At 33.0% G+C, this 16,988-nt stretch overlaps 1 protein-coding gene across 2 annotated transcripts in view; it reads right to left on the bottom strand.

Moving 5' to 3' along the window:
- Nucleotides 1–6,976, bottom strand: part of pths (probable ATP-dependent RNA helicase DDX47) — a 34,575-nt gene extending 27,599 nt beyond the window's left edge. The window contains exons 1-3 of one of the 2 annotated variants that reach the window (XM_075363898.1): nt 6,770–6,965; nt 3,023–3,116; nt 143–307 (exon numbers count right to left, since the gene is read on the bottom strand). In XM_075363898.1, coding sequence (XP_075220013.1) covers nt 143–307; nt 3,023–3,116; nt 6,770–6,817 — 307 coding nt within the window. In that variant the 5' untranslated portion in view covers nt 6,818–6,965. Of the gene's footprint in view, nt 1–142; nt 308–3,022; nt 3,117–6,769 lie in introns of both variants that reach the window. The other variant, XM_075363899.1, reaches the window with a different exon arrangement.
- Nucleotides 6,977–16,988: the final 10,012 nt, after the last annotated feature.

The following is a 16,988-nucleotide window of genomic DNA, read 5'->3' as shown; positions in this document are numbered from 1 at the left end:
CAGTGGTGACACTCAAATAACTGGTTTGAGCTATTAGATTTGATTTTAAGTTGCTCTTCGGGTATACATTTTATATATATATATATATATATATATATATATATATATGTTTGAGTAACATATTAAATTTAATTATACTTGCCTAATGCTTCAAACTGTTCTGATATCTGGTAAGCTAATTCACGTGTAGGTGTTAGTATAAGAGCAAAATAACGCTGTGGATGATCTAATAGAGCTTGAAGTATTGGAATTGCAAATGCAGCTGTTTTTCCAGAACCAGTTTCTGCTAAACCAACAACATCTTTTCCTGAACAACAAAAAGTTTCCTTATTAAATTAAATATTTGTTAATTAAAAAAATACTCTGGAAATATTGATACACACAACCTTTACATGGGATCAAAATCTCTTTATAAGGATGAGTTTGAAAGCTACTTCTATAAAGGAAATAGAAATGAAATTTGGCATTTACAGATATAAATCAAATCCCACAAAAAATTTTTTTTTTTTTAATATTCAACAAAATATTTTCTGGAAATGGGTTCATAAATGATCTTATATTCACAATTATTCTCCTACCAAAGATTAAACTTAACTCTTAATCAGAAACATACGTCTAAAACTAAAAAATATAATTACAAAAACATATGAGCATTGTTGTCAAAGTAACATTCTTTAATCTATGTCAAGAACCATTAACCCAAGTGAAGGGAGAAAGTATAATTTCTATATCAAATAACAATGTACCAGTCTCAGTTGGCAATGAAAACATTTTGAGCGCATCCACATTTGATTTACATCCAAAAGAAGTGCGTTCTATAATTTGTTTTTTGATGGTCAAAAAATAAACCCAAGATTATCATGAAACATTACAAACACACAGACCAGATGTGATGGAAATCAGGTACATGAGCGGGAAGTACCTTTATACTAGTTATTAAATTATTAGGGTAAATGCAGTTAACCTTTTATGGATCTAAAAAACATTTGTGTGGGTTCCACCATGGTCAAAGCACAGCTGTATGCTCCTCCATGTCTGGTTATTTATCCACAACATCACACCAGGGCTGATTATTTCAAATGGTGACCGAACAAAGTCTTGGAACTGTTCGTTGTTGATGTACCTACATTTTCAGATTTCTTATTTTTCAAAACCCCAGGAATGCACCGTCAATGTGGTGAGGTCAGGGCTTCTTGGTGGCCAAAGCAATAGAGCATGTAACTGTTCTGACCCAAATTCGATCCAGTGATTTGGAAAAATTTCATCAAGGAGTGTGCAGACAAAAGTGCGCTGGAGCACCATCTTGCTGAAGAAGTTCAGCTATCATCCAAACCCAAATCATAACATGAGGCAGATAGTGTTCGATTCCTTCAAAAAGCAAGGACTGTCTTTCATCTAGAAAAATGCATTTGAGTTTTTTTATTTATTGAGAGCCTCAATAAATCAAACACACATCTGAGGACGTGATGATCTTTTTATCATTCGCTCTCAGAAAGCGTTTAAGCAATAACTGACATGCAGAAATACGTTGATCAAGGTCATTGCCACTCAACTCATTACTATGGCTGGACAAAAACACAAGTCCTTTCACATATTGTCTCACATTGTAAATCTTGGAATGTTTAAATATGCAGACCATTTGCGTGTAACGCCTCCACAGAGCACAAGTCTTAGCTCATATGCTCAGCCTTCCACTGTGTGGCACATCAAGAACATTTCCTGTTGCAAAAGCCATCTTCTTTCATGTCAGTAATGTTTGCCATGATTTCCCAAAATGCATATGTTCTCCAACGTTTTACCAGTGTGTGGATGTTCGTGGACCCACACACAAGCTGAAATATTCTTTGACAGTAAACGCACTTGTATCTACCACTGTTCCACACTTGACTACAACTAAGGTTGAGAACTGGCAGCAGTAGAGCTCGATTAAGCTGGATTTATTATAGTGTAAAGGCACTTCCCACCCATCCCATGTGTGTGTGTGTCTCTCTCTCTCTCTCTCTCCCTGTGTAGGGTGTGTATGTGTATGTGTGCACACACACACACACACACACACACACACACACACACACACACACACACACACATGAAATGAACATCTCGTTGCATGTATGTTAAAATGGCTGTCAATCATATTTTGAGATCCACATGTTAGACACACAACCAGTCTCAACATTAAGCAATAATCCATTTCACAGATGTTACTCTTGTCGGTTTCTTTGGGTTTTATAAGAAACTTTCAGAAACCTTCATCAAGCACTAAGAAAGAAGTTTCCAAGCAACTTTCATTCAAAATCTTTCTTCAACTCAACAATAGGTGCCTACATTAGAAACCACTGCTTCCGTTCTGAAATCAAACCAGTGGAAAACAATCAATCCTCCATGTATAGCCCCAACCTCATCCCTGATTTTTATTTATTAAAATTAAAGTTATTTACTTACTAAATTAAAAGGAACATATCTCAGAAGAATTCATTCTACTAAAATGAAGTAAAAGAGATATATTAAAATAAACTTATACAAAAATTGAACACGAACTTCTTCTTGTTACTCTTGGGTCAAATGCTTACCTAATTTTGAAAACTATATATACCATAAAAAGAGAAAATATAATATAAAATTTAATTTTTAAACTGATTTTTTTTTAACTTCATATCAAATAAATGTTTTAAATTGAAAAAGAATTTATTATTATATATTTGGCAAATATAAATCTGTCAGTCTGTTTAAATTAAGCACCTGGAAAAAATTTGTTAATAATTTTATGTTATATACACATTGCATTGTGAGGAAAACAAATGAAAAATGTGATCTTTTTAATATATTACTTTTATAAGTAATTTTCCATATTCCCTATATATTCAACATTATCCTGTTCATAAAATACAATTCTTCAAAGAACATGCTTATTCTTTCATGATGAACATAATAAAGACCTGAGTTTTCATTAGTTCACAATCCATCATTACAAAAAGTGAAATAATTATCAACAACTTAAAACACCAAAAATTAAATATCATACCTTGTAAAGCAACAGGAATGGCTTCTTTTTGTATTTTTGTAGGTGTTTTCCATTTCAATGCAGCACAAGCTTCACAAAGTACATCGCTTACTCCCTGTAAACAAATTAAATTGATATAAAGTATTTCTTTAGTCTGTAGTAGATTTATATGTTAATGTTTTCCATATTTATAATAATCTTTATTTATATGTTGAGTAACAAATAATAATCACAATTAAAATTCAAATAAAGGATTTAATTTATCAATACAATTGTCAAAAAAAGTCAAGCTATTTAAATTACCAACTTAAACATGATATCATTCTATCATTAGTGCATAACACTTATTTGATACAAGAACTATACTAACTGAATCAATTGCATATGTTATCTTAAGGGATCATAAACTCATAGATAAGAAACATGTGGAATGCTTCTGTATATTAGTGTGTGAATTCTTATGGTACCAAGCAATAGATGGTCAAACCTCTACCTACGTAGAAGGTATTAGTGTATCAGTACTACATCAAGGAAGAGAAATTTTTTTTAGAAGAGCTAGCTGTCTTTGTAGCAGCTTCTGAGATCCACTAATGTACATGCTCGTAAACAGAAGTTGATTAATTTTCACAGCATTAACAGTACTAGTACTAACAGTACATCATATACTTGTATACTTGGTCTACCTTGTTTATACATAACATACACACTTAATGTGACATTTTTAAACAAATGGACTGGACATGGCGGACCTATCAACTCGCCTCTAAATAAAAGATCACCTTACTTAACACCTCTGACTACTACCTGTGAGGCTACTTGAAATCATTAGTATATGAACAAAAATGCAATACAAGAGAAGAGTTAGTTATTAGAATTCTCAGTGTGGTAAACATAATACAAAACAACCCTCGGTACTTACGTATTAACGCCACCACAGCTACAGCTTTATTTAAAAACGAAGTAGTCAATCCGATTTTGGTGGAAAATGGGGCGATATAAAGTTTAACATAGATTCAAAACAGTCTCTCTATTAATTTTAATAAATGGTTATTTATATTTATTTATTTTATTAACCAAACTTAACCTACGCTCGCTAACCTTGACTAATTAACAGGAGTGTTTTGATTATTTAAATAATAATTGCAATAATTACTGAATTTATTAAATAAATACTCAAACAATTATGGTGTTAATTAGTCAAGGTTAGCGAGCGAAGCGAGCGTAGGTTAAGTTTGGTTAAATTATATTTATAAAATAAATAAATATTAATAACCATTTATTATAATTAATAAAGAGACTGTTCATTTTCCACCGAAATCCGATTGACTACTTTGTTTTTAAATAAAGCTGTAGCTGCAGTGGCGTTAATACGTAAGTACCCAACCCTGTTGAAATAAGGCAAGCTACCAAAAACATTGTTCATTGTGTAGTGCTGCATCCACTGTGGCAGAGGATATTTACGGTAGCTTATTTGATCGATTTAAAATTTGTATATTGTTTGTGTTTGTAATTGTTACTTTTCTAAAACATTTAATTCTTTTGTTTTGTAATACTGAAAATTTTGTTTTGTTTAATATCTAGTTAAACATTGTCATATTTTCATATGTTTTGTTGAAGGGAATTTAATTCTTAGTAAAGTGGTATTAAATAAAGTCCTCAGAAATTGAATACAAATATAAAAATTTCAAAGTTTATTAAAACAAAGTTTTGTTTTAAACTTTTAAACAAAGTTTTGTTAAAAACTTATTTGTATTTATTACCGATTTAAAAAAATTATTTTACACCAAACATAAAATAGTATGTTTTTCAACCCCAACCATGTATTTTACCAGTTTTCTCAAAAACTGCTAAAAACAAAGTTCTGGAACCTACTTGATACAAAACCACCTAATTTTCCCCTTAATTTGGGCCCCAGACTCAAAATAGAAGCTAACACTTCACCGATGAGGCATTTCCAAATCTATATTTATATCAACTTCTTAATTTTCACCAGTATAACATGTCCCAAAGATCTGTTACATTCTTCGTGAATCACTCAGTATTTCAACCTGTCTTATCTTATCATAGTTACATCACTTACGGTAAACTACTCTGTGCAATCAAATATTTCAATCATGTACTGCATGTGTTTGCTGTGCTTGTTTCAGCAAACATATTATTATTATTTTCATATATCATATATATTTATATATATTACATATTTCTATTTATTATTTTCATCCAACATGGCCTTGATTGACTTAATCCACGAGGTTCCAGAAAAACACCATGCTGTTAATTTTTTACAACCCAAAGGGGTTTTATATAATTCTAGACTTTGCACTTAATCATGAAATGTCTTTTTCATTACGTGATCTAAGGAAAATAAATAGTGTTGTCCAAAGATGAATTGTTGAAAACTCTACTCATTAAGGAGCAGTCGATTGCAAATCCAGCAAACTGAAATTGGAAGTTGTTGTTTATTTCCTGTATGCTTGGAGCAGGGAATATACTAGTTTTATAATGAAGAATTTGATATGGGTATTGCCATTGTAACCCAATGGAAAGTTTGTTAAGGAAAATGTGTGTGGCATGGTACTCCCTAAACCAGTAATAAGGGACACGAATGGTCTGAAAATAAAAATAGATGAATCTCTTTTTTCAAGGCAAATATACAATGTGGGAACAGTTTACCCTCAGCAGTGGGTAAACGCAGGAATTTGAAAAATAAAAGAACCTTTTGTACATGCAATATGTGATCAAATAAAGGACATATTACTAACAATTACAAAGGAGTATATTAAACATGAGACATACCTTATCTATAAGGTATACCAAACATATACCTTATCTATAAGATTACTATTTTACACATCGAACTGTTAATCACTACGTTATCTTTCAAGATCCAATTACTGAGGCCATACAAACATAGTGAAGAGTTAGCAGGCAGGATTGAAAAGATGGAATCGCAAGGAATGTAGTACATCAATTTTTGCAAATTCATGTAGCACCAACGTAACATCGACATGGTTCCCTTCAATCAAATTTTGCAGGAATCATCTTGTTTTGGCCTCCACAACATGAATATAAGTAAGACTTATTCTGTACTATATAATAATTTGGGAAATGTGTCCACTTTCAATAATTTTACTGAGTCTTCATTAACTTTATTTGTTAATTTCTTTCTGATACAATATTTTTATTACGCCAACCTTATTACTATATTTAACTTCTTTTTTTTTTTACAGTTTCGTAACTTTTCATTATATTAATGTGTAAAATATCTACTAACATTTCAGCTGTGTCAGATACATAAAAATTATATTTAAAAAAACATATATTAACAATTGCATGTAACAAATGAAAGTTTTTTTTGTTCAAATACAGATATCACGGTAAAAGATTGAAGTTAACAAAAAACTAAGGACCCTATTAAGGCCAAATCCAGAAATATCTGTACTAGTATAGAACTTCTAAAAAAAAATTGTCTTTATGTAAGTTATAGCATAATTTAATATAACACTTCAAGATAGTACAAACACGTAGAAAAATTTATTGTACATATAACTGCAAACTATTTAATAATAGTAAATAAAGTAAAATTTGGACTATTAAATACGTTTACAAGAATGCCTCTAACATATTACAATTGAATTCGAGGTTATAAAGAATTTCGAATCATACCAACTAAAATCTCCAAAGCCCCATGAAATTTTACATTATAATTATCAGTAACAGAGCACCACATTACCGTAAACTGGATATAAATGTAAACTAGGCACTTACCAAATCCTTAAAAGAAACATCCTCATCACAGTTTACGTTCTGTTCCATGATGTTCAGCCGGTTGTTGCTGCACTCTAATAATGGGAAGAATCGTGAACGAGTCGAATCGAGAATCGGTTTGCAGGAGAACCGATTCTTAGCAATAAATTGTTTCGGCGACAGGAAATCAAATCTTTCTCAATTACAATTCGATTCGATTCATAGTAATCTTTCTAATGCATAGCTTGTAGTGGAGGATCCTCCTACCATACCAAATTCTAGCTTGCGTTTGTTTTATTTATTGTTTTTCACACGTGACGCATAACTTATTACATCACCATCACTAATGTATATTGAACATTCGGCAAATTTATTACTTCTGATTATAAAATATTTTCATTGACAGTGCTATTTAACTGAGTTAATCTTAAACAATTAAATTTTATCTGTTAGCCCCATAAAACATTTTTTGTTTATCATCAACTACAGCGGAATGGCAACTGTTGTGTATTTTTTGAGGACAAAGATGTTATTGGATGTATAGAAGAAGGATTAGGCGATTCAACAAGGTTTGTTAATTTAAGGGCTAATTGCTACGATTCATTTGGTTCAGTCGCAATAGACGTAGTAGGATTTCAATTATAATGCATTTCTAAAACATAATCAGAAGGACAAGGATTTTTTGTCTTGAAATATCAACTCCTGGGGGTTTAACTTAAATATGACGAGACAGATTATTAATCGTCCCACCAGCATAGGATACTGAACTACGGAAAAGATTACTCAAAGCTTTTCCAGAGCTTGCTTCGGAAAAGCAAGTCCAGATGTGATTTCTTTTTCTGCAGCTCATGTTTATAAATTTAAAAACAAAATATTTTTTTTAGAAGTGCTTATAAAATATCTACTTACTTAAAAACTAATGATTTAAAAAATAATACCGATAAACATTTAGAAAAAAAAATCGTCTTCTGATTATGTGAAGTAAAAAATTTTACGAAATTGTGTAGGCCCGAATAAAAAAAAATATACACAAACTAAAAACACAACTCTAAATAGAAAAGGCAAAGATTATGCACTATGAAAATAGAATTGACTGTCGTCTTTTATCCATCTACTAAGAATAATTGTAAAACATATCTTAAGCATGACGGTATGCGCAAAAAACGACAGTAATTAATATCGTGCAACAAAGCTTCCCACCCGAATGAAATTAAAACAAAAAAGAATAATGATGTCATATAGAATGTGTGCGTAACAGTTAAAATTTTCCCTTTTCTGTTTAGAGATGAGGTTTATTGATATAAGCTTGTTTTCATAAAGGAATCGAATAAGAGATGAAATAAGGAGAATCGTTGGGTAGATGAAGGGAACAGAGCATGCGTATTAGAAGTGATAGGCTATTAAAAATCGTATTCAACCGAAAAAGAATCAGATGTTTCCTTAAGGAGTCGAATAAGAGTTGAAAAAAAAAAGAATCGAAGACATTTAGTATGTATGCACCAGTTGAGTGGAACAGCAGTATGAAGAGATGAACCGCTAACCTTGGCTGAAGAAGAGAAACAGAGCATGCACATTAGAGTTTACAGCTATGGTAGTGGTGGGAAGGAAAAGAATCATTGAATGACGAACGATTCTTTTTTACGAATCCTTTCTGAGAATCGAATCGAAAAAATCGATTCCTGAAAAAGAATCCTTTATCCCACCACTATTGCACTCTAGCAGCTACTAGCGCTGGCCGGCGTGTTAATTTAATACTATTATTCTACGTCAAATACCGCGAGGAGCGATTATGATGGTCTAGGTAACCTTCATTCTACGCTGGATATCCGCTCAGTGCGGTCCCATTATTCATTTCGTCCGGATGGACAATTAGTGGTAGATAACTAACATAGAATATAATTCTATGTTAGAATCCCGTACAGTACGGTTATGTTTTTCGTTTCAATCCGGATGGACGCTTAGGCTTAGTGTTACTTGATAATGTTCAAGTAAATTTATGTGTAAAAAGAAATTAAACACAACGATTCATCAAGAACAAGACGCTGTTTTATTTTATCATCATCATAATCTAACATAAAAAAATACAGTCCACACTGGTTTTAATAAGCATTCACAATCCTTTCGTTGGTAGCGACGGAGTTAACCCTTAAAAAGGTTCTAGACTCGAGAGAGAAAGGATCCAAGTTTCCCAGGTCACGAAAGCAAGGAACCATGACGTGATCTTGGAAGTTGTTAGTGAGCGACAGGCAAAGCAGCTGCTGGAGACCGACGTTCTGCAGAAAAACGTCTGAGGCTAAAGGCTCAGTTGCTGGCCGAGCGGAGGCCGCAGATATTGGTATATGATATGCCAAGGGCGATAAGGGTAGAGGAGCCCGAAATCCTCAGAGCTGTGCACGGTCAAAATCCTATCTAGGATATGGCCATCGAGGACTTCCTTAGGGAAACCAAGGTTGTTCGGCAGCTGGAGAAGAAGGAAGCCCTAAAGAGTCACTGGGTTTTAGAGACCTCGCCTAAGATCCAGCAGGTTTTGGTGGCCGGTGAACCTCATGTAGGGTTGCTGACCATACAGAAGTCGCTCGATGCTTCAAGTTTCAGGGCTTTGGTCACACCTCTCTCCGCTGCAGAGCGCAGTCGGAGATGTGTGGTCACTGTGCTCTTCCAGCCACAGGGCAGCCAATTCCGCCGCCTGTACCTTGGTGAAAGGCAGCGATGCTGTATACCGGGTCGGAGGTAGGCAGTGTAGGGCGTATGAGATTTCTCGAGCGAGAGCTGTAGAGAATACAGCTTATGGCGACATCTGAATTGGGGGAAGGCTTTGAGGACGGACTCCACCATGTCGAACGCTTGCGCCTGGAGGAGTTAAACCTGCATAAATCCCGGATAGCCACTAGTGAACCCATGAGGCTCCTTGAGGAGTACAACCTCGAAGTCCTCTTGGTCCAGGAGCCGAACGCGGTCAGGTTCCGCGGGGCGGATGTTATTCATTCTCTTTTGGAATGGCCGGTCTCCACGATCGTGGTGGGCTCAGATTCGTTGGGTGTCTCTGGATGCCCCATTGGTCTGATGAGCAATTAATTGTCGTGCGAATCACGAAGACTTGATGTCGAACTTTTGTCGGGGTACTTCCAGCTTGGATGGAGTATCAATGACTTGCTGGTGAAGTTGGGCAGGATTCTGGACGGTCTCCCGGACGTCAGAGTGCTGGTTGCTCTGGACGCTAACGCCAAGCCTCGCGCCTGGGGTTCACCACTCACTGACCTCAGAGGCGCTGGTCTCGAACAGTTCGTTGAAGCCAGGAACCTCTACTTGCTGCGGTAGGGTCCTACGACGGCCTCGACCAATGGATGAACCCTTAGGTAGTGGCCAGTCCACTGATCGGAAATTGCCTGGAGCCGTCTGTTAACACAGGCGGAAACCCGGGAAAAAGTGGTGGTCCTCTCACCTTAGCGTACTACGCGTAAGAGTTAGGTATGCTAAAAGATACTAGCGTGGGCCCCTAACGGAGATTATCGTTGATGACGTGCGAGCTGAGGGTCTACGAATCTACCGGCGCGCCCTTAATGAGCATGTTCACCCCATCAAGGAAGCCAGACTCAAGTTATAGCATGATTTCATCCGCGAGTTGCGGCACAACTGGCAGTTCGCAAAATTATGTAATTGGCCAAAGCCATTGAACGTTCAGTGTTCGATGCGGGTTTGGTGGTAGTGAACACACTTTAATATCTGTGGCGACTTACCAAGCATTCCTGGATACTCTGTTTCCAGATGCTCTGGAGGATGAAGCAGAGGTCGACGTTAGGGCGGGGGCTAATGCCCTTCCCTGGCATACAGGCTGTGGATCCCGTTGATATAGACTGTGTGGCTTCTTGAATGGTATTTAAAAAGGTACTGGGATTTGACCAACTTGACCCAGATATATTCTACCATCTGCTGGCTGTCATAAGAGATTGCTTGGCAGGCTGTTCTCAAAGTACCTAAGCTGGGGTTGCTACCTGACTTGTTGGAAAGTGGCTTTGGTGAGGGTGCTCTTAAAACCAGGAAAATGCCACTATATTAAATCTTTGGAAAATCCAGCTAATATATTGTCTAGGGGTTGTGATCCCATTAAATTAATTGATGTCATTTTGTGGCATGGTCCTCCTTGGGTCTTTCATCTCACTGGCCAAATACTCATGTTAACTTTAGTAACTACACTAAGGATCTGGAATGTCTTACAGAAAAACTTAAAAATATCAACATCTTTAGTACATACTGTTTTAGTTGACTATACACAATTTTCATTTTTATATAATTCGTACATTTTACTTTTGTTTCTGATTTATGCATAATCTTAAATTAAATCAGTCCAAACGAATCACTGGTCATTTAACTACAAGGGAATTAAATCAGACCCTTACATCTTTTTCATAAACAGTGTCAACATGTACATTTTAGTGATGAATTAAATAAACTTAAGAACAATCAAATTACTTGTAACCAAAGTAAAATCATTTCACTGTGGGAGGTAAATTACTATACTTTATTATATTATCAAGCTAAACATCCTATTATCCTCAAAGGCAAATATAGCTAAATTATTTATTACTGCTGAGCATTTACATCTTTTACATTCTGGTAAACAACTGACACACCATTCATAATACTAGAAACACTGAATCTTAAATACTAAAACAAGCATTTCGTCAATTTTTTTTTTAATGCAACGACTTAAGTCAGTTACCACCGTTCAGAGTAGTACCTTCTCATCCGTTCTGTCTATGCAATAGACTATGGAGATCCATTTCGTCATGGTGGGCAGCAGTCCAAAGCTTTATAGCTTATATCGCACTTTTTATATGCCTCAGTACCAAGGCAATTCATTTAGAATTAGTCTTGGATTTGACTATAGTCATTCATAGCACAACTCAAGAGATTTATTTCTAACAGATATTCCTGCCCAAATATTTTCAGATAATGGTTCCAACTTCTATTCTGCCAAGAATAATTTGTGACTTATTTAAATTCTTAAATTTGTAAAATCTAAAACCAAACATTCAAGCCTTTTCAGCCAAGCAAAACGTATAATGGTAATCTATTCCACCTTATTCACCCCATTTAGGTGGCTTATAGGAGAGCACAATTAAAGGCATAAAATACCATCTACATCATGTAGTAGGGCAATCTTGAACTTTGAAGAATTGCATATTGTTTTAACATAGGTTGAACCCTGTCTTAATACTTGTCCCATTTTTACTGTTTCTACAGATAATAGGGACCCAGAACCACTGTCGCCTCGACATTTTCTTATTGGTTATCCACTTATGTCTTTACCTGAACCAAATTACAAAGAAATTGAAATTAACCACCCAGGTCATTGGCATTTACTCCAGAAATTCGTCCAATCCATCTGGAAACAATGGCCTAAGAACTATCTTCATTATCTGCAACAGATAAATAAATGGACTTTCCCTTCACATAATCTGTCTACTGAAGACTTAGTATTAATCTCTAAGGAGAACTATTCAATGCAATGGAAATTCAGAATTATCACTACAGTTTTTCAGGTCCTGACCAATTACTTTGAGTCTTCGATTTAAAGACTGCTAATGGTCAGCTCCAAAGACCTGTACAGTACATAAGCTGTGTTTGCTGTCAGTGTCTGATAATTAGTTGAATATTATTTATTTAAAATTAAAAAAAATACTTCACATGTTACTAATTAAGAATATTGTTAAAATAATAATTTTATTGACTAATATTATACTTAATTATTGTAATTTATTTATTATATTTTATTAATGTGCTGTAAATTGTGATTTATATTATGGTCATAAATGTTATATATTATTATAATGCAATATTCTGTATATTTATATTTCACTCATATGCTCTTCCAACACTACTCTAATTATTACACTACATTACATGTACATACATACTATATACAGGCAACACAAACAACATGAACACACACACAGACATTATATTAGATTCGATAAGTCATCATTATTTACACTTTCTATCCAATGACACCATAGTTATTCAGACCATTAAACACATCTTCTCCTGCATCACGAACAATATATTTAAAGAAATCCCAGTCGCTATAAGATAATAGGTACAAGTTAGATGCAATAAGTCACTAAATGTGTAATAAGTCATTATTTACACTTTCTATCCAATGGCACCATGGTTAATTGGACCAATGGACACTTCTCTTGCATCACGAACAACATATTTAAAGAAATCCTAGTTGCTATAAGATTACAGGTACAAGTTTCCAAGAATATATATTTACGTATGTTATTAATACAAGTATGTTGTAATGTAATTACAATTATGTTGTATTGTAATGTAATGTTGTAATGTAATACAAGTATGTTGTAATTACAAGTATTGATTATTCTTACTTATTTATGATTATCATATCAAGATTAATGAAACTATAAGCATTACAACTATCAATCTTATTATATTACTACTTTTATACATTATCATTGATTTGTGATCACTATCATACATTAAATTGATAAATGAATTATATTAATGATACAATTCATATTTGTATTACTACAACATTTATGTACATTATATTTAATTATATTGATATTTTCATGTTATTGTAACAAAAAAAATAACTTCTTTTTGACAGGCAGTATGTTCAGATTCATTGTTTTCTTTGTCCTCTTGCTTAAATGTAGTCATCTTCTTTCTTCTTATTTGTTAATAAACCTGGTCTTAATCATTGTTAGAATTATTAATTGTATGAATTTTCACTTTCCTTTAAAATGTTGAAGAAATAGCATTACTAAATTCTATAGCTGTTCTAACTAAACAGCACATTTAAATCTACTTAAAAATGTGAACTTTATCTGATTATCCAACTATTATCATTACTTAATGTATACAGTTTACACAACCAATGAATTACTCTGTGGCAGGAATTGTTGTACACCACCCTCAGTAGTGCTTGGCTCCACAATCAGTTTCCACTGTTACAGACGCCTGGTGCTTAAGCCTCTTCCCCCCAGCACAAATTACCTCTCCAACATCAGAAAATTCCAGGGTGGCAGAACGAGGAGGGAGTGGATGAGAAGTTGCCGTGGATAATTAAATTTTTAAACAAAAATATAAACAAATTTAAAAAATAAAAATAGATTTAGAAAAATTTGGATCTAAAAAATTGATTTAAATCCAATTAAATTGAAAAATTGTATATAAATTATATACTATGTATGTATATATTAATACAGATAAGTTTATAGCTAAGCATAAATATACTAATCTAAGGATATATATATATATAGTCTAGTAGTCTATACAAATTGTTTATATATACATATATATATAAAACAGATTAATATATAATAGTCTAAGTGTATGTATATATACACTGGCTACTATTAACAAAAGTTGTTAAAAGTGCGGGAGAGCAAGCCCATGGTGGAGGCTGTCCTTCCAGGCACATACCAGATAAAGCAGCAGCAGGCAGAATGCCTCTTGTTAACTGACGCTTACACACAATTAAAACTACTAGTTAATTCTCACTAATTAAATTTAACTTAATTCAAATGTAAAAATCAAAAGAAATAAAATTAATCTGTCAGTCTAGCTGCTAGTAAGTAAAAGTTAATTTGCAATTAAGGGACATGCCATGCAGCCCTCCTTACACAAGTTTTTAAAATATCTTAAAACTTCTAATAATAATTATTATTCTAGTACTAAATTACACTAGTCACTGCACTTCACTGCTTTACTAAAGCAGTGAAGCAAACAGCATCCTTATGGTCACCGGTTGAAATCTAATGCCGGAGCAGGCAGCAATCACATCTGTCGCACTAGAAAGCACAGAACAGACCTAATATAGAAATAAAAAGAAAAAAAAAATTATCAACCCTGAACAACTAAATATGAAATTATGAGGTGGAAAAGGATAATACTAGTTTTCAAAATAAAATCAGTATAATCTTATATACTGAAATACCTTCATTTTTAGTCAAACTAGGTCATGTTTTAAAATCCTACATTAAGTTATAGCACATCATGATAAGAAACAAAAAATTCAAATTTAAATGTTTATAGCCCACTGGGCTGGTCTGGTGGTAAACTCTGTGTATAGCACTAGTTTAACAGCTGATTTTTGAAGTCGTCGGTTCAAATCCTAGTAAAAAGTTTGGTTACTTTTATACTTGTTTACATGCTTACTGTTCACTATTTGAACAGACTGCGACATACAAGTTAGGAATTCTATTGTGAAATTTATTTCAGTAATACTGAATTTCAATAATGCGATATTAATAAACAAATCATGTTTAAGTAAATAAAAAATTTAGATAAACCGCAAAATAATCTTTAAAAAATCATCTGATTAAAAATTTTCTTCACTAAATTAAAAAAAATTGTACATTATTGTACCCCAACTGATCAGTAATAAAAGTACACTACAGCAATATTACATTTTAATTTAAAAAAATCCAAACACAATCTATACCAAACACAGCTCATAAATAGAAAAAAAAACCATCAGAGATTGCATTATAGGAGACTAAGCAAAGAAAGAACTTAATAAGTTTCAATATGATCTCCATTTCTGGCATTACACATGTCAAATAACAACTGCAGTAATCCTTTGCAAAAGGTACATCAAATTTGGAATCTTTTTTGTATAAAAGTTTATCAGTTTATCCCCAGAGACAATGTTCCTTGGACTTTGTTGGTGGAAAAGAAGTGGGTAAACAATCATTCCAACTATTTCGGAAACCAGGATTTTAAAAGGTTCTGCCCATAGAAAGGCTGCAACAAACCAAAGCAACACCCTTCATTAAAATAACACACCTTCTTTCTCTATTAACATGTTCAATTTGAGAAAAAATATAATCTCACTAGCACAAATATTCCCTGCAATAATCTACTAGATATAACTTACAACTTTATCATGCAATAGTAATTCAATCAGACAAAACTTTCTGAAAGTACTTTTCTATCAATGTTTAGTTCTGATCAAATTCTAAAGTGTGATGATTAATCTACAGTTCATAGTACTATCTGCATACAAAACGCAAGAGTAAAAAATTCAAATTTTTGATTTCAATAAGAATAAAACTAATAAATTCAATACATTTAAGCTTTTACCATCCCTGAAAACTTGTCTAAGTTGAATTTTATATGCATATAGACACAAAAACTTAAGGAGGAAACTTTGAATTGTAGTCATAGAAATTTTTAACTCTAACCATTGACAAGTAAGGATTTTTTTTACTTCTAATGTAAGATAATAATTGATGGTGTATTCAGTATTGCATATTTTTGTCAGCCTACTCTTCTGTTGTACTGTTTACTTTCCCAAATCACAACAAAAAAAAAATTACATATTATTTTTTTGATTTTTATTGTTGAGTAGAGATACGCTAATAGATTTGAGCCATCAATTTTTCAACAAAAAACTACAAACTGAATTTAAAGCAACTATTTACTATTTTTGTCTTGTGTATGTATGTTCTAATAACTACTTTTTTCCAGACTTACCTTGATTCTGTCCCTCTACAAAAGGAACACTGCGTTATTCATGTTGCATGTCTGCAAAGTTTACAGTGTTATATGGCTCCCCACAGATGAATATGGTGAACATCTTAATTGTTATTCTTAATCATGCAGTATGTATATTTTGCAGCATTTTAATTTAAAAGATAAAATATCATGTAGTACTCAATAATACTTTATTTTTTAGTTAAAGTAAAGCTATCAAAACATATTCCAGTAATTTATGCTTCAAGTGTAAGGCGCAATAATAAATTTCATTGGACATAATTACGAAAATCTGTGATTTTAAATGTAACAGAGCTGGTAGAATTTAAAATGAGGTCATCCCAAAGCTGAATCTCAAATAACACAGGTGAAAAAAAAATTTGGAACTGAGATAAAAGTAGATGAATTAGAATGTATTTATTACGCTGAATCTTAAAATTAAATCAGTTTTTCTTCATCACTCTCAGATTATTAGTTATGAACGTTTAAAATACTGAGAAACTTCCTAAATATTGTTCAAGAAACATACATTTAAATAAAATAACATTCAGCAAACACTCTTCATTTAGTTTTTGTATAAATAAACTTAATTGTACTTACTGGGAAGCAAATGACATAATTACTTTTCATCATTATTTATCTAAGTAAAATAGATTTCAGAGAAAATTAATCTCATACAAGTGAAAATAAACCAATAATCAGAAAGAAAAACGATTTAAAAACATTTAGTTGTACT

The sequence above is a fragment of the Lycorma delicatula genome, chromosome 4, assembly GCF_047948215.1.
Source record: "Lycorma delicatula isolate Av1 chromosome 4, ASM4794821v1, whole genome shotgun sequence".
Lineage (NCBI taxonomy): Eukaryota > Metazoa > Arthropoda > Insecta > Hemiptera > Fulgoridae > Lycorma > Lycorma delicatula.
This window is presented reverse-complemented; position numbering and strand designations above follow the sequence as displayed.